Source organism: Vidua chalybeata, chromosome 5 (assembly GCF_026979565.1).
Source record: "Vidua chalybeata isolate OUT-0048 chromosome 5, bVidCha1 merged haplotype, whole genome shotgun sequence".
In the NCBI taxonomy this organism is placed as follows: Eukaryota; Metazoa; Chordata; class Aves; order Passeriformes; family Viduidae; genus Vidua; species Vidua chalybeata.
In genome coordinates this window covers 24,085,645-24,112,433 of record NC_071534.1, presented here as the reverse complement: position 1 = coordinate 24,112,433, position 26,789 = coordinate 24,085,645, and the positions used below count along the sequence as shown (strand labels likewise).

Below are 26,789 nucleotides of genomic sequence, written 5' to 3'. Positions count from 1 at the left end.
AATCAGTCCCATGGGATCCCAAATTGCGTCTGGAAGAAAACCTTCTCAGCCTTTACCTGCCCACTGAGACAAGTGTGGCAACATCCCCACAAACCATCTGTCTGAGATTTTGCTCCCTGAAGGCATAGTGCTCTTGTTCAGTGCTTTGGGAATAAGATTTCACACAGGCACATCTGTGGACTATGACCAGATTTGCCAGGAGGATACATTTGAAAGACAAGCTGGTCTAAAACACACCACAAGGCCTGTTATTTGTTAATACCATCACTGATAAAGGACAGCATCTCACCACACTTCCTACAGCTCGGGCTGTTCCCATCTCACTCTGCCCTTGTAGTGCCTCTGCCCAGGATTTGCCACCCACAGTTCATCCCCTAAGCAGGGCTAGTTTGACCTTTCAAAATATGGTCCTTGGAGGATTTCAGTTTGACTGGGCCCTTATTACTCATGAGAGGAGTTGAAATTGAAAAAAAATGAGAAAGGGCAAGAAGAAATACCAATCTTCCTCTCTCTCCTCAGCAATAAATTGTTCCCATTTTATACTATTTCTGAATTGCTGAAACTAACAAACACAAGTTATCCTCTCAGACAGAAGAGGATCAAGTCCCTTTTTGAAGCACTGACAGGATAATCTAGCTCAAAAACTCCTTTGATCAACACAGTAACATGCAATGAAATCCTAATCCTACAGCTGACCACAGGAGTTTTGACTTCTGTGAGGTCAGAATTTCACATGCAAGATTTTCCTGGATGATATTTGAGCTGTATATGATATTAGAGCTGTATCTCTGTCTGACTCTGGCATATGTTTATAGACAACTTTATTATTTAATAAACTTCTTCATTAACTTCTTCATAGTAGTCAGAAAAATGAATGTTAAGACCTGGTGGGTCCTGTAGCTTTCTTCTGGAAATAAAAAAGCCCCCAAAAGTGAACCTCATCAATCTGACATGACCATATATCACCTAATCAAGCTTTTGTCCCTTTGTCTATGAATGGAGAAAACTGACTCCAAAGAGAATCTGCCTTCTTCTTTTTCATCTTCAAATGTAATGTCATGGGTAGGACACAAAGGAAACAGTAAAAGGATTACCAGCACTGATCTCAAGAAGGTATTAATGTCTTTTCATGTTGTTCCTAGGAAGGAAGAGGAAGATCCAGGCCTAAAGTATTTAAAGTCTGAAATCCTATTAAAATCACATCTGTTATCTGAAGAGGCATTTAAGTCTGTCTCATCCTATCTGCTGGGCAGCCACCACTGCACCATGTAGCCTCAACTCCAGCAAATCTCTGAGAATTAGGAGCGGGAACAACTCAAAAAATCTTTCCTTATTTCCCCCTCTGAAGGCAGAGCTGCAACTGACCTCCCTGAGATTTCTTACAGTAATGGAGAGTTAGTCCTGTTCCCACCAAAGTGGGTGGCAGACCTCCCTTGTTTCCCAGGAGACCTAGTCAGAATGATGGCAAAAATTTACACTGACAGAAAATCTCCAAAAGAAACAGTTTACAGTAGAGGAAAAATAAGGACAGAGAGAGAGAAATGTAGCCACAAAGATCCAAGAGGATCTCCTTTACTACAGGAAAAATAAGTAATTTCAGTATGTGACATAAGTAGTCTGTGTCAATGTTAACCTTGTCAGCATATCCTTACCAGTGTCCTTCTTCTTTGTTCGTGAGAGCTCATGGACTGTTGCTCCAATGTCACTTCTCAAGGACTTGATGATCTTGTCCAGTGCTGGGACATTCTTGCCTTCCAAGTTAATGAAGAATTCATACTCATCTTTGTTGAGACGTGAAGGTCGGGACTCAATGTGGGTCAAGTTTATACCTTTTTCCTATAAAAAAGAGAAATTTTGGTCCCACAGTTTTGGAGGAAGGAATATACATAAAGACTGGATAAATACATGTGTCAGTCAACAAACCATATTGTACCATCCAAATAACTCAAAAGCAGCCACTGGACTCGAGGACTTTCACAACAGAGAGAGAAACAGAAAGAAAGAAGGAGAAATATGTGGGATTCAGCCTTGTATAGAACTCCATCACAAGGACTAGGCACTACTGAAGGCTTAGAGAAAGGTGGAAGCAGGATACAAGTTGTAAACAGGCTTTGTATTGTAAATGGCAACTCCAGTCCCTCAAGCACATAATGAGAGCTTGTCTGTGTTGACAGTGACATTTCCCCAGGATCAACACGGGAAGTAGGCGTTCCACCTGCAGAGTACCCTCTCATGGGAAACTGAATGCTGTCTTGATGAGCATCTTGAGAGAAGATTGGATGAGCAGGCAGCTGGGCACCCTGTGAGATAAGCTCCTGCCAAACCTCTGCAGTCACCTGCAAAGCCACCTGCAGTTTTCAGGGCTGTGAGCAGCTGTTGGGCAAAGATCCAAAGAGAAACATGGATATGCATTAAAAAAGGCAGTACAGGTTTGTGCAAATGAAAAGATGGGTGTTTTAAATCACTGGATCATGGAATTGGTGAGGTTGAATGGGACCTCTGGAGATCAGAAAGTACAACAATCTGCTCAGGTTGCCTGAGCAGGTTGCTCGGGGCTCTGTCCAGTCAAGTTTTGAGACTCCTTAGCCTCTCTGGGCAACTGCTCACAAGTCTAATCACCCTCACAGAGAAGGATTATTTTCTTCAGCTCAGAAATTCAAGTTCTGTCTTACCAAATATCGTTGCTGACCATCAGCAGTGTCTCCTAGCTCTGAAGAAAGAGATCATTGGCAACTATAGCCAGTGGGAACCTGACCTCAGACACGCTGCCATGTTGATGTGTAAGCAACAAGTAGCTAAAAATCCTATTTCTCCAACAAAAAAACAAACAAAAAGTTCAGGAAAAAAAAAACAGAAAGTCCAAAAGAAAAGTACAGGAACATCTACACCTATTAACTGAACTCAAATATTTTTCTTGAGCACTATAATTAGAATATGAAAATACTGCTTTCTTTCTTTTTTTTGGGGGGGGGGGGAGGGGAATTTTTAAAACTGGTTTCCATGGACATTGACTTTGCCCCCTGACCATCTTACCAGACTCACACTGGTGCTGCAGACACAGCATGCCATGGCCAGGTCTGGGCTTCTGTCCCCTGGGAGGAATATACAAATCCCTGAAGAAATCTGGGCCTGAAGATCACAGAATCATAGAATAATTACACTCAGAAGAGTCAGAGGGCTGACACATGATGAACAACATCCCTGGAGAAACTTTTGGTTTTCATCTTTCAAGCTAAAGAAGACTCCAAACTAGATGGCCCTGCTGGTGTCAATGTCAAACCCTTTGTTACAGTGGGGTCAGGTTTTCATCCACAAAGTAACACGGTGAGGATCTACTTTTGACCTACAAGGAAGAAAAATGGAAGATTTTTTTAACTGTACATCCCTCTTTCTGAGCCTCATTAGGGTTTTCTTTGCTCCCCTCAGTGCTTGCATAACGCAGGAAGGCATCTGGCCATCAGCAGTGAAGGCCTGATTTACTCCTCCACAAAAGGCAGTTTATTTCTTGGTAGGAAACATATATGCCACTACTCTGTTTCCTGAGCATTGCACACTACAGATGAACTCAGATTGTTTGGCTAGATACCAATACAATAAGTTGAAAAGGTCAAAAGCTCATTCACCAACCGCTGCTCTTGAGAGATGCTGTCCCCACAGGGCCATCTGCCCAGGGAGAGAATGGCCAGCACTGTCCTTGGCCCCGGGGACAGTTTGTTTTAGGCTTCTCAAACAGACTGCACATTGTCCTGTCCATGTGGTGAGGTACTGAGAGCTCCTGACAGAGAGCAGGCACAGGGAGCTGCTGTGCCTTCGCTGTGTCTCACCATCCTCATCCTAAAAGTTTTCTTCCTTATGCCTACTCTGGATCTACATTATTTTAGCTTAAAACCATCACCCCATGTGCCACCCCATGGCCTTGCTAAAAACTCTGACCCTATCTGTCTTTCTTATAGGATCCCTCTGAGTACTGGAGGGCCACAATAAGATCACCCCAGCACCTTCTCTTCTCTGGGATGAAGGCTCCTCAAACTGCATCCCTTTGGTTTTTGATGAGGTGTCTCTTACTGTACCAGCTCTCCACCTGGGCTCAGTGAGCAGCTGCACAGACACCAATGCCCCTAAAATAAACAGAACAATGCCCCTAAAATAAACAGAACAATGCAGGGGTTGGGAATGAAGAGATCAGCTGCAGGGTGGGCACGAGACATGCTTAAGGCAGCAGGAGTATCAATGGCCCTCAAACTATCACAGCCTAAGACAGTGAGAAAAAGAGGGGAAAAAAGAAGACAGAGGAAGGAGCCCATGGAGAGAGTTACCTCCTTTCTTACACCTGAGAGAAGCAGAACACCTTCCCACAGAGTGTCAAGCGGCTTTGCTGTTTATTTGAGGGCTATCTGCCACTCAGCAACATGCAGAGCCAACCTGTTACCTCTTTCTGACAAGATTTCAGGCCCTCACAAAAGAGAAACTGAAGGGAGCACCCTTCTGGTGACTGTTTTTACAGCAAGAATCCAGCAGCATATGTCCAGCTCCCTGAACTGGCACTCCTGGAGAAGTGTGTTCTTGTGTGCTGTGCCTTGCTACTAAGCCCTTGATTTCAAAATATTTACAGTGGCTCTATTACTAGAGTTGCTTTACAAATCTCAATTTCATTCTAGTCCAACTACTCCATCTAGTGTTTAATCTTCATAGTTTCACGTTGTTCAGAATTTTTTTGTATCCCTGATGTTGCCAAATCTTGCTGTTGCATCACATTTCTCCCAATAGATGATGCTTTCTGTAAAGCTCCAACTTCTGGAGACAAATAGTTACCTGAGAAAGGAGAATGGGGGCATTTTTTTTTGTTTGGTTGTACGTTTTAAGCAGTTTTCAGTCTCAATTTTTTAGTAGAGATTGACATCTTGACAATCTATGCCTTCAAAAGCCAGCTAATTAAAGTTATTCTAGTTTTATGAGCTATTTTTTGTTGATGGAACCTAACACCTTTGGAAGATCTCAACTGTCACATGTTTTGTGCTGAATTCACCCCACCACCCACTGCAACTGTAAGGAACTTGGAGAACAGGTTGGTACTTCTCTCTTCCTCTTCAGGTTTATGACCAGGGGAGAGGTTGAGTCCCTCCCCCATGGACACATCTTGTCATACAACCATGTGCCTGCTGAAGTTTCTTTGGTTGGTTTGTTTTTTTTTTTTTCTTAAAACCCCCACTCCGAGGGGTGGAAAAACTCAGCTTTCGTTATTTTAATATCCAAGTAAACTGGACCTCTATCACTGCCCATTAGAGAAGGAAGTCTCAAGGCACATTCTCAGAGCTCAAAAATCAAGTTAGAATTAGTTCTGAGTTAGAAGGGGGTAGCAATACAAATATAAATTTAAAATAGAGACAATGATGCATGCAGGGAGGAAATTGCCCATGTCCCTCCCTGCCTTACCTCACAGTGCTGGATCTCAGCCTTGGCTCCCTCTCAGAGGCTGTGAAGCAGCCCCAGCCCCTTGCCCAGGTTATTCATCCCAACTGAGCACCACCTATGCTGCAGCTGCCTCACACAAGCAGGAGAAAACCAGGTGGGTGTTGCAGTACACCAGCAGTCTTGCTGAGGTCACTGCCAAGAGAATTTAGTCCCACCCTCCGTTTAATGGTCTGGTCACTAGAAAAGGAAAGTTGTGCATTCACAGCTACACAGGGAAGATTTCAGTAGGGATGGATGCTTTCTGAAAATGTTATAGGTTACTACTTCCCATAACACACACATCCTTCTGTTCACTAATTACTAAATGCTCCTATATATGGTTCTAAAACTAAGTACAGCTGTGAAATCCAGCTGCAGCTTGTTTTCATGACTGTTGTCATTAATGAAGTTTGGCTTCATCAGGAGACCCCACATTGTTACCAGGTGAAGAACTTTCAACAACACTATGGTGCTACTAATCAACACTAAGTGAGAATTTGGGTAAAATCTCTCAAAAGAAGGATTTTACTTGCACTTTCTGTTATCAAAAAAAAAAAAAAAAAAGGATGAGATGTTCTTTTAACCCTTGCCATGGTATAGTTCAGGGTTTCCTGAAGGAGGACACTTTCAGAAGCACAAGTATAAGATCAGTGCTTAATTTTCATAGATCAGAGGACTTAGGAAGTTACAGTGATGCTTTTAGCCGTGGATTCCCAAAGAAAAGGCAAAGGCAGCCATCTGATTCAGCTCTACTGTCCAAGGGCCTGCCTCTCAGCTGGAGACAGTGTTTCCCCATCTTCTCCTTCACAACTGCTAGGATTTTCCTTCCAAGCTCATGGAAGAAAAGTGTTCCAGAGCAGGTTCCTGCCAACAATGGGTGCCAGAGGGCAGCTGGCTCTGGGGCAGCCCCTGATGTCCATCACTCAGCTCCAACCCTGAAGTTTGGTACAAGGCTTGCAGCAGAATCTGGTTACAAAACACATGGAGCAGGACAAACCAAAAACGTGACAGCGTGTGGCATTGCATAAGCACCTGTGAAGAGAGCACTCCTCTCTTTAAACCCATGTGGGTTCATTAGATCAAGAAGTCCTGCTCTTGTGGCCATAGGAAGAGGAGGGATAAGATCAAGGATGTGGATTTGGAGCAGTGTAATGATAGATCATTGCTGATCATATGTACAGCATAATGAAAAAACAATCTTGTGGTAGCAGCAAGCCTGGCCAGTTCACTCATCACTGCAGACACTTCCAACACACCCCCTGGCCAAAGTGACTGTTTTCTTCCCCTGATTTGGAAACAACCCCAACCACTGCAGAGCCAGTGCCTTCCCAGGGGACAAAGAGAGAACAGTCATGTAGGACTTTCTGGGGAATTAAGTTCCTAAACAGAAACAGAGCAGAGTTACCCCTGCTGACTCTGAAAGTGCCAGGTCTCATTTAGTACAGCTTGTTATTCCCATGCCATCCTTCCATGGAACAGAAACTTACCCCCATGGGACAGTAACTTATGCTGGGAGCAGGAGTACTTGGTGCAAATAAACTTGTTTTTTTTTTTTTTGCTTTTGAGCTAGAGCCCTGCTCACTGATGGCTGCACCTTGCACTGAAGTCCTGCTCTGTATCTGAGAAGGTCCCATCACTGAAGAAAAGACAGCAGGCTCCTCTCTTACAATGGGTTAAGCAAACTTGTAAAGTATTCCAATGTTTTCCACTTAAAACAGCTGATTATTTACTACTTGTAAATCCAACAGAAAAAGAACTTCAGAGAAGATTAGTGTATTCACAAATTCATGTGGAAAATCTGCAATTGAAACTGAAGGCAATCCTTTCTGTATATGGAAATTTCTGATGTTTTTAATGATGAATTTAACTACAGAAAAGGAAATCTTTGACGGACAACAATAGGGGTTTTTCTTCACTTTTGTCTTTCTTTCAGGATGAATTTTGTTGTTTAAAAAGCTACCTCAATTTCAATATTCTTTTATCACTACAGAGAAACAAGTATTTCCACCAAGTGTAACACTTGGGTTAACCCAAAGGGCTCAGTTTTGCTTTTTCAGTTTTGATAAGAAACCTGGAAGTTTTGATACGTTTTTCAGTTTTTATAAGAAACTCTTGTTTTTTGGCCTCAACTTATACTCTGACAATTTTTTATGTATCCAGAGAATCAAAAAAGAAACACAATTTCATGATGACTGGTCTATCTTCCTGATTTTAAGCATGATACTTTACTCACGTGTGCTGTTCTGTTTCAGATGAAGGTATTTATTCAAGTTTTGGATGCCAGGTGTCATCTCACAAATAAACAGCAAAGAGCTGCACCAAGGAGTACCTCGGTGTACAGCAGGGCCCATTAAAATTAAGTCGGTTCAATGACCCTGCTTGGTGGATTTGTGCTGTCCCTACAGCCACTCTCAAGCCTGCAAGAGGACAGAGGTGACAAAGGGGTTTTTCAAGTGCAAAACAATTGGCTTTAACAAGCAAAAAGTGAATGTCTGCCACATCCCAACATGCAAATAGAGCAGCTAGTGTGGAAGCAAAGTGGATTCAACTTTAGCAATCTGTTTATTGCTGAGCATCACTGGGCTGCTAACACTTTACAGCACATCAGAGTGTGAGTCTGGCCCTGCAGACACATCTCTCCACAGGACAGGTGCAGAAGGGGTTGTACTGCCAGCAATGGCATAGCTCTACGCTATGCCAGTCCAGGAGGAACAGATTCATGCAGTCAGGCAAGGATTTGCAAACCAGAGAGAAGGGACAAGAGCCAGGGATCAGAAAAGCTTAGAAGCCTGCTGAGGTCAGGTATTTAGATGGGTCTTCCTGAGCAAACATAAGAAAAAAAGTGGAAATAATCAAGTATGTTTTTGACCTAAAGCCAGCAGACAAAAAGAGCTGAGTTCACTGAGGAGATTCCTCAGAAAAAAACCCCTTCAAACTGCATAGGAAAAATAAGAGTTGTCACTGTAACCACATACTTGTGTGCAACTGGGACCTGAACAGAAAACTAGTGTTTGGGTCTTTGAGCAAAAAAAAAAAACAATGTGAGCGTGTAATACTCTGCCAATTGCGTGAACAACCTTGAGGGATGTTTGAGTAGGACAAACGTTACTTTTTCCACAAAACACACTGAAATTCTCTTAAACTTGGTGTCTCAGAGGACTTAATTCTGTGCTATGAGCACTCTGTAGCCCTTAGCCTTGAGCCTCCTGGAGGCTCCTGGAGGATTGTCCCCTACCTTCAGTCCACCCTGGCTCCCATAATGGGGGCTTACCCCTTCCATTTGGGCTGTGTTTGGACACCTATTCCTTTCCTGGGTGGTTTGCTCTGTGGGTGAGTAGGGATTCTAGCTGCCATGATGCTTGCTGAGCCAGAAGTCTTGGACCTCCTGATATCCAGGGCAGGCCCAGGCTAGAGCACACCCTTTGGTGTCCCTTTGTCTTGCTGCCCATGGAGAACAACGTGTGACGGGCTAAAGTCTGGACAGTTTCACCCAGCCCAGGAGTGGGACATGGGTAGGGTGTGAACCTGGGAGTGCATGCCAGGAAGGGACTCAAGAGTGGTTGAACAATGCTCCCACAGAGTAAAAAAAAATTTTTTCCAGTTCTTAAACCAAGGAGAGGATGAGCCTTCCCAGGTCCATACAGAAACCTCCTCTACAGAAAGACATCCTATGTGCTGATGGCTCCTCAAGATTTCTCCTTTCTTTAGGTATCCCCTCAATTCACAATGACTTAGTCTGGATCTTGCTCCCATGCTTTCTTCCCTGGGGGAGAGGTCAAATTTTCAAGTGTTTCATATTTACAGCTCATTCAACCCTTCCCCTTTCCCCTTCATGTTCCAGACTGGTTTTACAGACTGTCTAGAAAAAAGGCAAAATCCTCAAAGCCAGTGCTGGAGGCACTGTCCCTTAATCACTCCCAAATCTGAACTGGGAGGAGAGGGTTGAGCCTCTCTGCCTGCATTCCCATGCGTGAGTGCCCAGAGAGGTGCCAGGAGTCTGAGCACCCCTCACTTCAGCAAGGAGCAGAAAGTTTACAGACATGCAACACATGGCCATCAGCACCAGCAGCTGCACAAGGTGTGCACCCCCTCCATGAAGTGAACAATTGCAGCGCCACATCTGCTCCTGGAAACAGCCTGATCTTATTTGTGGCTTGTCAGCTTTCTCTTTTCCTACTGCGTGTGGCTGCATGAGGCAATGACAGCTGGAGCAGCTATCCTCACATCTCCTCTTGTGGGGCCCCTCTGAGACAAATCCACCACATTTCCACAAGCCAGCAACAAGATGGTGACACAAACCAGGGGACAAGACTGAGTGTCTCCCTGGCCAAGGAGCCCACCCACAGAGAGTCTGAGCTAACTGCAGTAGCATCTCACAGCTAATCTTATTAGGCAGTGAAGGAGTACAAGATGGAAAAAATTCACTCAAGTTCTTCCTGTTTGTTTCCACTCTTTACCTGCCTATCACCACTTTCCCTGTCTGTGCTGTGGATATCACTGAGCACAAACTCTGTTTCTCTGAGGCACCATAACTATGGCCCAGATGGTAAAGGGGGAAGGTTGTCCCAGCTGAGAATGTATGTAAAACTTACACCTCTATGCAGTTCTTGGAATGGAGTTACAACAGCCCAAAGGCTGCTCTGGTTTACACCATGGATTCATTAACAACAGCCCTGAGAAGCTGTCCTTGTACCATTAAATCCCATCATCCATCCATCATCTCCCCTGTACAATGACAAATGTAAAACTGATATAAAAGCACCTATGCCAGGTCTCTTGTCAAGCTTGGTGCTGGAGGAGGCCGAGAGTTAGCACAGAAAGAATTGGCTTTGTTGGGTTGGAAAACCAACTGAGTCCCAACCTCTCAGCTGCAATCAGGGCCACTGGGAAAAAGTGACTCTGTTGGTCTAGTTTAGGTATGTGCTTTGGGGCAAGAAATCATATCCAAGAAACGGTTACTTCTCTCTTTCCTATACTAGCTCCTCTACAAAGTTTTCTTTAGAGCTGACAGCAATTTAGTTAGTAGACATCAATGCATTTAATAAGAGCATATCAGTAGTCTCATTAATTCATTTACAGACATGCATATCACTGACATATGGACATTTTGCAGGATTTTACTGGTCAATTCACAGATTTAGACTTGCTCTTCTGCTGTTAGTGTGAATTCTCTTTTATCTTAATGAATCAAATATGTCGTAAAACTCATAATTCTTTTTCTTTTGTACCCGTAACACACAACCTTTCATTTCCTAGTAAATTCAATTTACGAATGGAAAGTATGCAGGCCACAACTTCTTACAGCGTTCTAAAGAAATTGCTGGTTTCAGGCGCAACTATTACATTAAAAAAAAAAAAAAAAAGCCACAGAACCAATATAAAAGTGTATTTGCTTGAGAGCACAGAGTACACAGCTGTGTGTTGCAACTCAACCATCCTGAACTGCAATGATTTAGTGCTTTTCAAACAACATTCATGACATCTGGGAAATATTTCTGCAAGAATAAATAGGTACACAATGTCCTGAAAGGTAAATGGCTCCATGTTTCCCTAAAAGCTTTCCAAAACACTCAGCATAAATTACTGAGTCCCTTTGGTGTAAAAAAAAAGTGCTGTCATTTTTATGCTGTTCTGTAGGCACCCTCTACCCACTCTGTAGAAGTACTGCAGGTGGGAGAGAGTAGAATTTTTTATATCAGACATTTCGGGGGGGGACAAGAGCTAAGAGGTGCCCCCAGCAGAAATACCTCATGCAATGTGGGTTGTGAGTCACATGGCTCACATGCAGGTTATATTTGCCTAACAAGTTATAAGGTAAATGATTTGGTTATAAGTCACTCTTAGGTCACAGCCCAACTCACCCCTACCTCTTACTGCAGCAGTTATGATTAAATATTTCTCTCTTAAGTGAAAAAAACACATTTTTCGCACCCTTGGGTCAGTTAAAGGTAGAGGTTTTAGTTTAAAAAAGCTACTTCTGCCCCAAGACTTCAAGGGATTTTAAGCCCAGAAAAAAAATACAGACTGCTTTCCCCTGTAATAGCAGTGAAATAGAATCACAAACACAACCTCCGAGACCCCAAGAAAATGTGGCTGCAATACAAAATTGTAAAGACCTGAAGGAAAATATTTACCTCAAATGTGCGCAGGACTTTAGCCAATGCCCCGACTTCTTCTTTCAGAGAGAAAATCAAAGAAATCACACCATTTTTACTGGGGGAGTCTTCAATGTAGCTAGATTCCTGAAAGGAAAGAAAAAATACACAAACAAAAATTACTACCATTCACCCTAGGAGTCAGTTTTGCCTTTCTCCATGTCCCTTTTGCACAGCACCAGCAATGTAAAGAACGTATAAAACAGCTCTAAGCAGGAATCAAGGCAACTGCTGCTGCAAGAAGCAGAGCAGCTCTGGGGCTGCTCTGATTTATGATGGTAGAAACACAAATCCCTTCTCTCAAACTAGAGCCCTCGTGAGAGCAAGGAAGTCAAAAAGGACATGCAAATAAACCTAATGCCATCCTTGTCTCACCTCACCCCTCAGGAATGACTGGAAACATTACTGCACTTTGGTTTCAGCCCCAGTGTAAAGTCCTTCCCTCAGGCTTCTTTTTCATCAGCACTCAGGGTTAAGCAGAGCAGTGTAGATGAGCTCTGTGCAGAAATGCAGACCATGATCTGTGTTTCCTTTCAGTTCTGCTTGTACCTTCCAGGTATCCCCAGGACAGAGGTAGTATTCACAGGAAGGATATGGAAGATGATTTTAAAACAAAATAACAACATCAAGAAAAGAAAAACAAATTTTAAAAAAAGAAAGAAAACTGTTGGAGCAAACATTTAGATCTTCCCTAAATCCCATAATGAGTAAAGACTCAGTTAGGGCAAGATGTGTTTTCATTTATGTTTGTTCCCTTTTTCTTATTGATTTTCTACTCTACAAATTCCAAAAGGCAATTTCCAGTACTCTCGAAGGTTTATTTTCATTATTTTCATGGTTCTCATTACTAGAATGTCTTTGTATGTCTCTACATGTGTTTCTTTTCACAAAAGCCCTGTTAAGTAGGGCAGAGCTATTTTACCACATCTTAAAGAGGAAAATGAGCCCTGGAGTAGAGGCAGATCTTAAAAGCTGGGTATTTGGCATGGCAGGTAAATGCCTGCTGAGATTTCAATCACCTAATTTTTCTGATATCAGAGTAAATTTGATGTACAACCATCACAAACTTTTGGAGGCCACATTAATATCTTATTTGCATGTTTATTTCATTTTTTTAACATCTACTGGCCTTGGACAAATTGCCTGTGGTTTTTATTTCAAAGATCACACCAGACATCTGCAACACAGGAGTCCTGGTGTAACAAGTCCTGGGCTAAAGCTTGATTCAAGGTACCCATTCAAATATTCCTTATAAAGATCTGTATTTTTGGGCAGAGCTTGCTCTTATTATGGCTATTGCTCAATTGAACATATAAATCAGAGTAAAAAGAGTCCCAGTTCCCAAATATTGTCCTCAGGAAAGATAGCCTTTGTAGAATACAAATTAATAATCAAAGCCAGCTGCCCTGAAGCTATAGAGTTCTTGGTGGGCCTACATTTCCTGAGGCAGAGCTATGAAGAGCTGCCTTCTTTTGTAAAGTAAATAATTGTTGATTCTTCAAGCCCTGTCCAAGGCTGCCTCCAAGGTTGTTGCTAACAGGCTGGCCACACATTTTTCTATGTGGCTTTGTTTCCAGAGGCTGCAAAGTTTTCCAAGTGTCTTTCATCTTTATGGGGGACCTCTAGTGCGAACTGTAGTAGAAGTGCTGCACCAGAAGGAAGATTGCCACCTGTTCAGTTGTGACACTTCCTGCAGCATCTCTTTGTCTCCTGAGTCCCCATCCAGCCAGGGAGTCAGCCCAGCTCTTATATGGGGAGGACCAAAAGGAAAAGCTGCTGGAAGTGATGTGCCAGCTGGCTAATGAAACCCATTTACACCTCAAGCAACCACAAGGGAAAACGATGACAGGAGTCTGGCAAAAGTCAAAACAAATGTATGTAGTACTGAAATTTTATGGTAGTGTGACCAAAACTGTCATCTCAAATACTGTCCATGCATTGCTTTTTCCTTCTGTTTTCACCCACCACAGCCAAAACTGATCTCAAGGACAGAACTGGCTCCACCATTGTCTGTTCAATGGATCGAGATTTTGGTTTTCACTGTCTGCAAGGAAACTGCTCTAAAAGACATGTAGTTATATAATTAAAATATTCTTGCCAAGAGATGCTGTGAGGATCAACTTACATGAGATTGACTTTAATGTGTGTGACAAATAAAGAATTTGTGGTTTGCAGACTTGCAGGGGATATAACGCAAAGTTAAAGTCCTGCAAAGTAATTCTGATGATAATAATTGATCTCTTTGTACAATGAGATTACACAAAAAAGCCTTAGAAAATCTTTCCAAACTCACTGGTCACTAGCTTCAATTTGTTGAGATCAGCTGCTTTCAATCTGTCCTCAGTCATTCTCCCACTCTTGTAAATTGATTTATATTGGTGCTTAAGAGAAAGACACATTGCAGTAGGGAGTAGGCACTAATGCTGTAAACAGCCTCACACTTGCTTAACTTCTTGCACATCTGCATATGCACTCAGTTCCCAGGAAGGTCTTTTAACAAGCATCGTTCCATGCCTGAGCCTGTCACAGAGGTGACATCTTTAATTGCAAAGGGGGAGAAGTCTAAAATGATTGTTTTCCTGGTACCCAGTTCTTATCAGGATATATGGAGGCAGCCTGCATCAATACACACTTGCAGATAATAAACCTCAATACATGCACTGGAGGTGATAGCAGCAAAAACAGAGGCACTCACATTATTGTTGAGCTTTTTGTAGTATTTATGCATAGCTTTAACTGTTGATCAGTTTTTCCATTCTCATTTTGGACTTTAACTTCTCATCCCTCAACACAGATGGAGGAATTGCAGCTTTGGGGTAGTTCTACTGTTTTGTTACTTATTGTATAATTCAGAGTTGAAGAAATAATTTTATTGTGTCTGTGATATGTATATGTGATTCATACTGTGCATAAATTCAGCTCTAATTTTTTTCCAGCTCTGTTTTTTTTTCCAGGAAATAAAATGAGAACCAGTTGAAGAGCTTTAACAACCATCCCTGGACCTAAGACAATCTCAAAGAAAGTGTTATATAGATGCAAGGATAGGTTTACCTGAGCACAAACCTGTATTTTTAGTTAGCCACCTTGCACATAGATCGGTATTGCCATTCTAACACAGGTGGCAGCATTTGGGGTCAATAACACAACCCTGTCAGCCTTCTAATCCATTGCTGAGACATTTAGCTAAAGCCCTTCAGAGTGAATTCCAACACTGGTAAAGCCAGAGAAAGTTTTTTTTTGCAATTTCCGGGATATAAAATTTTCACCTCACTGCTGTAAAGTTCAAATTTAGAAGGGAAAAAATATTTCAAATTAAAAGATTTCCAAGTTACTTGTGAAAATGGAACGAGTTTCCAAGTCAGATTTCTTAAGGCATTTAAATTCTCATCATGGCAGTCATTGTTGAAACCAATCAATTAGAGAACTTGGATAAGCAGCAAGGTGAAACTTAAGAGAAATATTCTGGGAGTTCAGCTTCAGCACACAAAGAAGGAGGAATAGAGGCTTCCTTAGTATCTCTGCTCTTATAAAAAAAATAGAAGCCTTTTTTTTTTTTGCACATCTGATGCAGCTGGTCTCTGGCTTCAGCAGCATTGCATAGGACACATAAGTATAGATTTTTGTGCTAATAATTAACCATGCCTGGCCTCAGGTTACATCACTTGCCCCTGCAGTAATATCAGTGCATGTATTTAAAAGGCATGAACTTCAGGTCTTTCCTGTATTTCCCAAAGCAAAGAGTTCAAAGTCAGTCAGTAAACATTTAAAAAAAAAAGACAAGAGAGCCCAGATTTACCAAAAAGCTACACCAGAAGAACACATAACTTCATCTGTTTTCCTTTAACAGAAGACAGCTTTTTCATTACACATGTTTAAGACCTTCAGTAAGCTTCTGGTCTTTTCTGATTCTTTGTATTTTTGCCATGTACACAAGGATACTGTTGCAATGTTTGTTTGCATTCTCACTGCGTTTTTGTGAGCACAATTAACAGCAGACGAATATGGGAGCTGCCAAAATTGTTCAGGTACTGCAAAGCATCACAACACGCCACCTGGATTTTTCCCCTCTTGGGTCACACTGCCTCTCAGAGAGTGGAAGACAAGTACAGGAGTGAGGGAGGACACCCCTCCATCTCTGCAAAAAGCAGTCACAGACCCCATCACTTACCTGGAAAGAGTCACCATTCATTTTGCAGTGCTGTGAGTCCATGTTGCAGAGGCAGCAATGCCCACACAGGAAGGCCCTTTCACTACAGCAGGTAAAGCCTTCTGACTTAACTGCAGGGGCCAGAGATCTGTGCAAAGGTATTTAAAGTGGAGCAGGCAAGGCAAAGCCATTCCCTTCCCCAGCTCCCTCCCCTGGACAGCATGCCAAGGGGGCGTTCTCCCTGCACGCCCACCCCACCCACCCCTGGCACACCAAGCAGCTGCTCCACGCCAGCCATCCCCTGAAGTCCCACGCCTCCATGGAGCAGCTCTCCAGCAGATTGTTTCTGTCTGCACCCAACGTGGAGGAGCAGTATGCTCTGAATTAACAGCCTTCCTTCTCCTGATCAACATCAGCTGTTTTCATTTTTTCAAGTCAACACATCGTTTTCAGTTCAGCCTCCAGCTCATTCCTTCCCACTGCAGCTGCCTGTTCAGCCTCAGGTGGGGTCACTCCCCTTGGACAGACATCAGACATTCTCCAGGATGTGTTCTTTGGATGGCAAGGCACAGCAGATGAGGGATTTGTCCTTTAGTAGGGCCTCTGGGGCTGCTTCCAAAGAGTTCAAAGAGCAGGAGACACCACTCCGCTCACTGGACACTTGAGAGAGACACCCAGTACAGGGGAAGCATGAGACAGGAGTTAGCTGAATGAACCTCACACTGGGATATGAGGCTGAGCATGGGGAAAGGGTGGAAGGTAAAGGAAGAAAAGGAGCAGGAAAGAGTAGTCAGAGCATGAAGATGTAGAAGAACTGCAGATGATGTGTATATGCTTGCATATGGTGTCAGCCATGGAAAGCACAAGGGGAACAAGGTGGAACACAGAAATTATTTCAGGAAAGTTTAGTAAAGTACTGATATGAAAGAGCCCAGGTTTGGCTTAATAAGAGTCACCAAAGGGGTAAAGGAGATTGGAAAGCTGTAGCCCACTATCAGAGGGCAGGTGAAAAAAGGAAGGAACTTAGGAACTTGACAAGTATCTATTTTACTATCTGAGAAAACAAAGTCTTACAGAAACAAACTGTGCCAAGGCAGGTAATCTTGCTATATTTTCATGATGAAGACAAATTCTCTTTCCTTAAAGAAGCTCTACTACACACACCTGTGCAGCCTCAGATTGGTGAACGCTAGCAAAGACACTGTAAATTGTTCATACATACAAAACCCAGCAGCCTTACAGTGGGGAAACTGAAAGGAACCATTTTAATGGTTCTCAGTCCAAATCCATGTTGGACCCCATGACTGTGGAGTCAGAATCCATCCCATTGAAATTATCAAATATATAACATGCATCGGAAGTGACTCCATGCTTTGGGTGCAAATACATACCTTTTTCAGAAGAGCTGCTTCTGAAACTGCATCTTCTGAAACTGAAACTTCTGAAACTGCCTGTAGGGGTAGAATTATTATTCTGAATTCTGAAGTTATTTCTGAAGTGATCAGCAAGCCTGTGGTATGGGCTGGCAGGTCAAGATAGCCAAATGTGATGCACATTAAACATGCTGGATCCTGCTCATATGGCCATAGAATGGGGCAAGGAAAGGCAGAGCATGGAGGAAAGTATCCCCAGTAATGGCCAGCAGTAGAAAAACTACTGGGTTTTTAACTACTAGCCAGTAAATTCATTATGGTAGCCAGTATTTTATGTCCTGTGTTTGTGCAGCACAAGGCACAGTCCTATCCATGACAGGGAGACTGAAGGCCACCTTGGAAAAAAATAAGTGGGATGAAGATGATGACAAGTCTTATTATAGCCCCTGTGCAGGACAAGACAGACTCCAGAAATTAGTCTTGTTTACTTTCCCCACACGCCATACCTTGCCACCTGGTATATTTTTCAGTGAGATAAACTATTCTTTCCTCTGTGCCTTCCTCTTCCTTTCCTTATTCCTTCTCTTTTCACTAATCTTTAATCTCTCTTTTACTTCTTTGTGACTTTTACATGCTTTTGGTCTTCATTCCTTCCCTTTCTCCATCCCTTTTCTTATGTGTGTCCACTCTACCCAACAGTTATGGCAAGACAAAGGGAAATATCAAATACCTAAAATACTGCTCATGCCAAATCTTCGTAATAATCTATTTTGCCTCCTACCCCCTGCTTTTTTGTATTTATTTTGCAAGATTATCTCTCACCCTTGTTGTTACACAATCATAATAATATCACCAGTGTATTACCACCAGTTCACTGTTTGATCAGTCTGCACTGTCAGAGGTTGCCTGGTAGCAAAAGGCACTGGCTGATGGAAACAAAGTTCCATCTTGCTAGGAGGAATTCCCAGATTCTCTTGTTTTGGAGGAAAGTGGTGTGTGAGTATGTGTGTGCCCAGTGGCATTACTCTAGGAATATACACTTGCATCAGGATATGTTACCTTGGGCCATTTCAGAGTCCAAACTGCTGGAGCTTCCCTGTTCCCTTTGAAGTGCTACTTCAGCATACCAAGCATGGGTTCATCCCCCTGCAGTGACACTGCCAACCAGGTTTTCCCACTTGGGTTTCAAGTTTCCTCGTGAGCCTGATTCCCTGGCCAGTGTGAGCACCTGGGCTTTAAGTCTGTTAGTCCTGCTCTGGACTTTTGCTGCAGCACTGTGCACCCCCTCTGCTTTCAACCATATGCAGATATGCATTGATGTCTCACCTTACCTTTCCCTAAAAACACGTGTTCTCCCTCCAAAATACACTTTCTTTGGGTTCAGACACATACATGTAGTCCTTTCTGGCTGTGCTCTCAGCCACACCTCACAGGGCTCTTTGCACTGAAGTTGGCAAGCTCCCCTGGCCGGCACAATGCGAGTTCAAGAGGCCGTGGACTTTGGCTGCTTTTCAGACTGCTCTTTGCCACCCACTTACAGAGCGGCAGCTTCCCTGGAGCTGTGAGTCTTTGTGTCTGGGCAAGGATGTCCCTTCCTATGCCAGAACACTGGGCCTACGCTTCGCCTGCAGTTCCCTGCTTTCCTTCTGGTTCAGGATGTCCCAGTGCATGTGAGGTTGCAGTAAGCAGTAGAAAGGGGATTTTCTAATGAAAACAGAAGGTGAGGGAAAAAATTCCCAGATGAAGATCCCACGAGTATCTTAGGTGGTTTGTGTGTGCGTGCATGGGAGGGGGGCATCCCCCTTATCAAGATCGTTGTATGCATTTACCAGAGATCTCAGGGTTCTGTACACCCTAGACAAACAGCATTTCCTCGCACGTCCCTCTCTATCGTGCTGGCAAAGCCACCCAGCCATATCCCCTCTCACTGCAGAGCCGGGGTCCCCGAGACTTCGAGGCTGGGCCCCATCCAGCCCTACCCGATTTCCCCGTCTCCTTCACGCCTGGGCGCGGGTGGCCAGGAGGCGGCACTGTGTCCTCACGGCACGGCCGGCTGGCGGCAGCGGGGACCCCGGCTGTCCCCGCTGCCTGCCCTCCCCGGGAATAGCGGGGGATCCGCTTCCCAGCCTGCGCAGGCATCACCCAAACCCTCTCCTACCCTTCCTGCCAGGGGACCGCCGCTTCGGAGAAGCCGGGAACAACCCACCCCCCACCCAAAAACTTCAGCTCTCCAAAAAAGTGGCGCTGGGGGTATGCGGGAGGGCAGCCCAGTGTGATTTATCCCCCGGGGCTGTGACAGACGCACAACTCGTGGCCGCACAGTGGGGCCACCCGGCAGAGCCGGCAGCGAAGGGCTCCACTCCGCGGGCGCGGAGGGCAGGGGAGCAGCGGGCGGCACCGTTCGGCGGGACCCGCGGGAGCTGCGGAGGAGCGAGCGGGACCGGGCCGCGGGGGAAAAGCTGCTTTGGCGGCTGGTTTGGTTTTGGGTTTTTGAGGTTGGTTTGTTTGTTTGTTTGTTTGTGGTTTTTTTCCTGTGGGTTTTTTTTTGTTTGTTTGTTTGTTTGTGGGGGTTTTTTTTGGGTTTTTTTGGTTGTTTTTTTTTTTTTTTTTTGGTGGTATTTTCGGGGGTCTTTTTTGTTGTTGTTTTCTTTTTTTTTTTTTTTTTTGCAGCCCTATATGCAAACTGTCACTTCAAGTTAGCACGAGACCTGATGTAGTTCATTAGCATGAGCTGTATCTAATATGCTTAAAACCTCTAATTATTTATTATGCCCTAATTGGCAGACCAAGAAATGTCTGCAAAGTGATGAGTGTTCATCCCAAGACGCCTTTTGAGGAGAATTCAGCAGTGTCCTGGTCAAATGTCATTTTTAATTCTTCATTGAGGCTTTATTCCTCTTGTAGATGATACAACAGCAAGAAAACTCGAACTTGCTACCCTGATAACCCACCTTCTCCACCCTGGGCAGGATGGTCAACAATTAATCAAGAATAAGGTTTCATGGTTACGTTCTTATTTCCATAAAGGGATGCTTAGGAAGAGGCATTAAACTTTATCAACTATGCAAAAGTGCAAACACACAGTCCTTAAAAATTACTTACCCAAGGGACCATTTTGCCTTTTCAGGAGAAAATCTCTTTCCTGACTTCTGAAAGTAGAAAATTTTGAAAATTATATTCACATGGAAACTGTTTCAAAATAAGGTTAATTCTCTAGGGTTGACCCCCCCCCCCCACTCCACTTTAAGTGCCTTTTTTTTTTCCCTTCCAAGTCTGTATTATGTTTCTTCAGGCCGCACCAACTATTTATTTATCTTTATTATTTCTGTCTTTCTTTTCATTCATTATTCTCTCTCCCTCTCTTTTTTTCCCCCCTTCCTTGTGTGTGTGGCTTCTCGGTCTGATCTGTAGCTTGTTACCACCCACTGCACGCTCTCTCCTGCAGCCGAGGTGTTTCTATACAAACTTCAGCGTCCAGTTGTCATATTAATTATTACACTGAGTAATGACTGAAATAGTCAAAATAAGGGGAGACTCAAGAGAGCTTTTTCTTGCTGCTCAAAGATTCAGCAAAGAAGCCTTGCAACAAAGCACTAATTGGTCCCCAGAAATACTCTGACAAGGCATGGAAGATAGGTTTCATAAAGCCCAGCAATTGTGAAGGGGGAAAAGATCCTTGAATAGACCCCACGCTTCTTTTCTAAACTCTCTTGCTGAGCAAAAAATGGACTGCTTCTTGAATACTGGACTGATCTTGAATGCTATACCCAGCAGAGAAAAAAATGCACCATTTATTGTAAGTTTTTTTTCCAGCTATTCATGTGTTCTATGTGGAGAATAAGCTGGTTTTGTTTACCATGAAAGACCTTTTACTTTATTTTCACTCTTGGGGGGGAAGCTGGAAAGGCGAGGGGGAGGGCGAGGGGAGGGAGAGAAACACATGTGCCCAAATCCAGACGAGCTGCCTACTGTAACAAAATGGAGTGTAACAAATCCTACAGAAGTCCCGAATGTATCGATTCTTTGAAGATCTATATAGATTAACGACTTTCGTTCTGCTTTTCCAAGACAGCATTTAATCATAACGTAAATGGCCTTTAAAAAAGAAAAGAAGTGGCAAGAAAAAAAAAAAAAAAAAAAAAGGCATACCAGAGCTGTTGTGGTTTTTTTGGGTTTTTTTTAAGGCAAGGACTTCAAAAGACCTCATGAGTGTGGCTACAATTTAGGCACACAAAAAAGTCACTAGAAAATAATGACAGTTCAAGATTTTTAAATAAATAAATAAATAAATAAATACCAAAATAAAAGTGCCAAATGAAAAGGGCAAGGGCTATTTATCACTATATTAGAATTAAGAATTTCAAGGCGCAGGTGCAGAACTGTGCATAGGAGTGGGTGGAGGCGGGGGACCTTGGAACAGTATTTATTATCTAGGAATCTGGTCCCTTACTTTGCACAGTGAGCACACAGAGGAGCTGGTGAGATTGGAATTACCTCAGACATAACGGGTGAGTTCATTCCCTGGTGGCAGTGGTAGGAAAGAGAAAAGGGAGGAAAAGGCTCTACTCCCCTCATGCATCCCCCACACAAACACATACCATGACCCAGGGTAGCCAAATGGGTACACGGCCACAGAGGCACAGTTCCATGATTTACACTTGGTGACCTCTGGTACTTACAGTTTTTGCCTTTTTAAGAACCCTCTGAGACTGGAGAAGAAGGGACCCAGAAACTCCAATCTTATTCTGCCACTTCCAGGAGAAAGGGCAGGAATGTCCTTATGTGGTGTTCTATACCAGTTCTGGGAGCGGGCTGCTCCAAAAGAATTAGTCTGTTTAAATATATATATTTTTATATATATGGGCTTCAATTACTTTGATATTTCTGTTAGCACTTCCCAAAGTCATGACGCAGAGCTAGTAATGCAACAACTGCTTCCAGTGCAATCTGTTCTGACATCAGACAAGGGATGTTGAACAAACCATCCAGGAGACCTGGAATTGAAGAAGGAGAGGTCCACAAACAGGAAACACAAGCAAACATTTTATCCTGCTAAGGTCTGGCTGTCCTGCCCACGAGTGGATAAAATAAATTAAAACATTTCCCATGTGATGAGAGTAGGCTAGAAGTCAGAAACTGGCCAGTGGTCAATGAAGAGGCCAACCACACAGAACTACGTCACATTTTTTCATCACACGTGCATTAAAAGCTGACATGTTAAAAATTATACAATTACTAGCTAGCAGGTGCACACTGAGGTTCTCCTGTGCTATGTTTTTGGTTAGCACATTTTCAGCTCACACACACAGCCAGGATCACAGATCCAATGTCAGATGAGAAGAACTGATTTCTACAGCTCCAGACTGCTGTAATTGAGGTCAACAACAGCACAGGGCTTACATTTGCAGACCTTTCCACTGAAACCTTAACATGGACTGTGCAGGTCCCCTTCTTCCATGCTTTGGAGCTGGTGTACCAGGGATTGAAGCCACCTACCAGGGACTTCCTAGAGCCATAATATCACCATGGCAAGGCTGTCATACCATGGCTCTGCTCTTTTCAGTGGGTCAGAGAGCACACACATCTGAGTTTACACAGTGGAAAAGTGCAGAGAGAGGTGGAAATGAGACAGAGTAGGAGGCAGAAAATGTGCTAAAGATTTCAGAAATATATGGATATGTGAAAGGCAGGAGGCCAGAGGGAGAATACCAAGATCAGCATTCTCCGGTGCTGAACTTGGTCATGCCTCCCAGGCTGCCTACACCTCTGCAGCCTCAAGGGTCAGTGTGACCCCCAAGGCACACCAGCCTCAAACTCTCAGCACCTCAGCGCTGCTTTGCCTCATTTGGTCCTGAACCACAAGTGAGGCTTCACCTGAGAGCAGTGACAATTTCCCCTGCATAGGCCAGGTCCATCCTGACTCCCCAGTTACAAGCCAACGCTATTACTTGCTTGGAAATCTGGTGTCCCACTTCTACTTTGGAGGGTGCCACGGGAGGAGCAGGGGGTCAGTGGCTTTCCCGGGCCCAGCAAGCAGACCGTGTGGCCTGGGAAATGGCATCTGGCAGCGAAGGGTGGGCTGACCCCACACCTGCCAGCTCTGCCCAACACACCCTTACTTTATGAGGCAAACCTCCTCCCTCCCCGTGCCGGACCGCCCGCGTGGGACGTGCCCAGGAGTGGTTTGCTCTTTCTCTCCTGACAGGCTGACCCCGTGGTGATCAGCATTCCAGAGGGGTAATTCGAGGTGACTTCTCCCGAGAAGTTTCTACCCTGCTCTGCTCTCAGCCGGCCTCCTCCTATCACGCAGCCCGGCTCGCCCGCGGTTGTCGCTGGCTAATAGAGCCATCAGGCCGCTCGCGGGGCGTGTGCGGTGCCGGGCACACGCGGCTCCGGCCGCTGGAAGCGGCGGGGGAGGACAGCCCCCGGCGGTGGGGCTCGGACACTCACGGAGCTCAGCATGGCAGCGCTCGGTGAGCGAAGGGAGCGATACCAGGCGTCTCGGTGCTCTCTAGGGACAAGGAGAAGCCGAGGTCCCGTACACGAAGTTTCCCTGAACGCGCCGCGTCCCGCAATGGCAAGGGCGCTTCTCCCGCGGGCGCGCACCGCTTTGCCTGCCCACGCCACGGGACGCCTCCGTGCCTACACATCCCGCACCGCGGCTCTCCCTCCCCTCCAAACCCCGGCAGGTGCCGCTGAGGTGGCCTCAGCAGGGGACTCCCCGCACACCCTGGCGCTTCTCCGGGAGTCACCCGCTGCCTCTCCTTCAGCCCGGTCCGCACCCCGTCCCGAAGACCCGTCGGCAGGCAGGGCTCCCCCCTTTCCCTTTCCCCCTCACGCTTTCCCGCCCCCGCGGCGCCCACGCGCGCCGCCCCCGCCCCGCCCCGGCCCGCGCGGCGCCCCGGCGCGGGTGTTTGCTCAGGGCCGGGAGCGCGGCACGCGCCGGGCGCACGCACTTGCGACAACAAACCCGCGAGCGGCGGGGGCGGCGCGCGGGGCGGGGGAGCGGCGCCGGGGGGCGGCGGGGGGAGGCGGGGCCGCGCGGCCGCCAGCGCGTGTGCGGCGGGGGGCGCGGGGGCTCGTGTGTGTGTGCGTGTGTGTGTGTGTCTATCTGTCTGTCTGTCTGTCTGTGCGTGTGCGTGTGTGTCCCACGCTGAAAAGGCGACAGCGCTCCGCGCATCGCGGCCGGCAAAGCCGGGGAGCGTGGAAGGCGCAAGGTGCAGGGTGTGCGTGTGTGTGAGCGCGGGGGGTGGCGGGGGGAGGTTTGTCTGTGTGTGTGTGTGTGTGTGTGTGTGTGTGTGTGTGTGTGTGTGTGTAGGAGAAGGGGGGGGCGAGCCCCGTCCGCCCCTTATAAGAGACACAATCCTCAGCCACTTTTTTGCAAAAGGGGCTTTGCAAAGCAGCCTGCGCACACGCGAGCGCCACGAGCCTCCCCGCGGCCGCCGCACGGAGGGTGAGAGGGAGGGGGGCGGGCAGAGCCGCCCGCCGTCCCCACCGCCCGCCCGGCTCCGCCGTCCGCTCCTGTCGGTCGCCGCTGTCCCTTTCCCCTGCCGTCTGTCGCCTAGTTCTTTTTTTCCTTTTTTTTTTTTTTTTGTTTAATTTTACATTGAACGTCGCAAGTTTTTCCTTTTTCCTTTTTCTCTTTTTTTTTTCTTTTTTTTTTTTTTTTGTGGTGGAGGGACGGGGACCGGCCGTCGCTCGGGCGCCCCCGTCTCGCAGGACGCCCCCTCGCCCATGGCCAGTGGCAGCCCCGCCAGGATGTCCAGCGCCGCCGGGCAGCCGCCCTTCCTGCAGCCGGCGTGCTTCTTCGCCGCGGCGGTGGCCGCCGCCGCCGCCGCCGCCCCTCCGGGGCCGCCCCCGGGGGCGCCGCCGCAGCTCAGCCCGGCGGGCGGGCAGCCCTCCCCGGGCGGCAAGCCCTCGGCGCCGCGGGCGGCCAAGCGGCAGCGCTCGGCCTCGCCGGAGCTGATGCGCTGCAAGAGGAGGCTCAACTTCAGCGGGTTTGGGTACAGCCTGCCGCAGCAGCAGCCGGCGGCCGTGGCGCGGCGCAACGAGCGGGAGCGCAACCGGGTGAAGCTGGTGAACCTGGGCTTCGCCACGCTGCGGGAGCACGTCCCCAACGGCGCTGCCAACAAGAAGATGAGCAAGGTGGAGACGCTCCGCTCCGCCGTCGAGTACATCCGCGCCCTGCAGCAGCTGCTCGACGAGCATGACGCCGTCAGCGCCGCCTTCCAAGCAGGCGTCCTCTCGCCCACCATCTCGCCCAGCTACTCCCACGACATGAACTCCATGGCGGGCTCCCCCGTCTCCTCCTACTCCTCCGACGAGGGCTCCTACGACCCGCTCAGCCCCGAGGAGCAGGAGCTTCTCGACTTCACAAGCTGGTTCTGAGCGCCGGCCGCCATCCCGACAGGTGGGTAGGCGCCCGAGGATGGCCGGGGGAGGCTGGGGGGATAGCGGGGGGGACGGACACGGGGCGGCAGGGCCGCAGCCGCCGGGAGAGGGGGCGCAGCCGGGGCTGCCCCTCGGGCGGGCGCCGCGTATCACGCGGTACTTAGGAGCGGCTCTGCGGCCCGACGCTGCGCTGCTCGCGGCGTGGCTCTGATCTACTCTCTCTTTTATTGTTACAGGACAGTTGCAAAAGGAAAAAAAAAAAAAAAGAAAACAAACAAAAACCAAAAAAAAAAAAAAAAAAAAAAAAAAAACCACACAAAACCAGATCACACACAGAGAGACAAAAATCCACGCAGAAAAAGAACCTGTTGCGTTTCCAGTTCCCTTGCCGTCGGAGGGCGGTGCGGGCACGTCTCTCGGCGGGCGGGCACAGCGCTGCGCGCCGCGGGGGCGGTCGGGGCGGTCGCCCCCGGCCCCGGAGACCGGCCGGCCTTTGCACTCCGTCGCACTGCTACGGACTGCGCCCCGGCGGAGCGGCTGGCCGGCGGGGGAGCCCGGGAAAGGGCGCTGCGCTCCTCGGCCGGCGGAGGAGCTCTTCTTCCTCTTCCTCCTCCTCAGCAGAAAGACGGCCCATCTCCGCACCTCGCCGCCGCCGCGGCCCTTCAGAGACTGGCGTTCATCACCTGTGGACAAAGTTAGTTTCCCGATGTCTGTGGAGATGCTGAAGTTAAGCTATGCTGTACTCAAAGAAGTCCCTGGAGCCCCGTCTACCTTCCATCTCCCCCGTGCCTCTCCCTCCCCTCGGTCCAAGCTTTTTCCTCTCGTTTCCATCATAGAATGCTTCCAATCTTTTTTTTTTGTAAATTTTTTATGATAAGAAAATCTATTTGTATCTATCCTAACCCGGTTGGGGATATATTAAGCTATTTTTGTACATAAGAGAGAGAGAGATTTATAGAGGTTTTGTACAAATGGTTTAAAATGTGTATATCTTGATACTTTTTTTAATATGTAATGCTTATTACCTCTTCATGTTTAGATTCGTAGTCAACGTTACCTTACAACTGCCATTTTTGTATGTGGTTTTGTAAAGGACTTGGATTTCCTCCAGATGTACTTTAGCACCAATGTGTCTTACTTTATAGAAATTTTGTTAATGTATTAATAACGTCATTAAACAATGTTCAAAGTGAACAAAGTTTATGCAGCTATTGTCCAAACGCAAAACGGTAGCCATTTGTTCTCATATGCTGCCTTTTGGGAAAAAAAAGA

The 26,789-nt window shown here is 46.3% G+C and overlaps 2 protein-coding genes across 2 annotated transcripts in view; one reads left to right on the top strand and one right to left on the bottom strand.

Moving 5' to 3' along the window:
* The window catches only part of PAH (phenylalanine hydroxylase), a 32,803-nt gene extending 16,905 nt beyond the window's left edge, over positions 1-15,898 (bottom strand). Inside the window, exons 1-3 of the mRNA XM_053942566.1 lie at positions 15,775-15,898; positions 11,586-11,693; positions 1,653-1,836 (exon numbers count right to left, since the gene is read on the bottom strand). Of these exons, the coding sequence (XP_053798541.1) occupies positions 1,653-1,836; positions 11,586-11,693; positions 15,775-15,816 (334 nt within the window). The 5' untranslated portion in view covers positions 15,817-15,898. The remainder of the gene's footprint in view (positions 1-1,652; positions 1,837-11,585; positions 11,694-15,774) is intronic.
* Positions 15,899-24,814: 8,916 nt separating this feature from the next.
* On the top strand, positions 24,815-25,828 carry ASCL1 (achaete-scute family bHLH transcription factor 1). Its single transcript, XM_053942567.1, has 2 exons — positions 24,815-25,536; positions 25,754-25,828. Exon 1 carries the CDS (start codon positions 24,861-24,863, stop codon positions 25,512-25,514), a length of 654 nt encoding a protein of 217 aa, XP_053798542.1. The 5' UTR covers positions 24,815-24,860; the 3' UTR covers positions 25,515-25,536; positions 25,754-25,828.
* Positions 25,829-26,789: the final 961 nt, after the last annotated feature.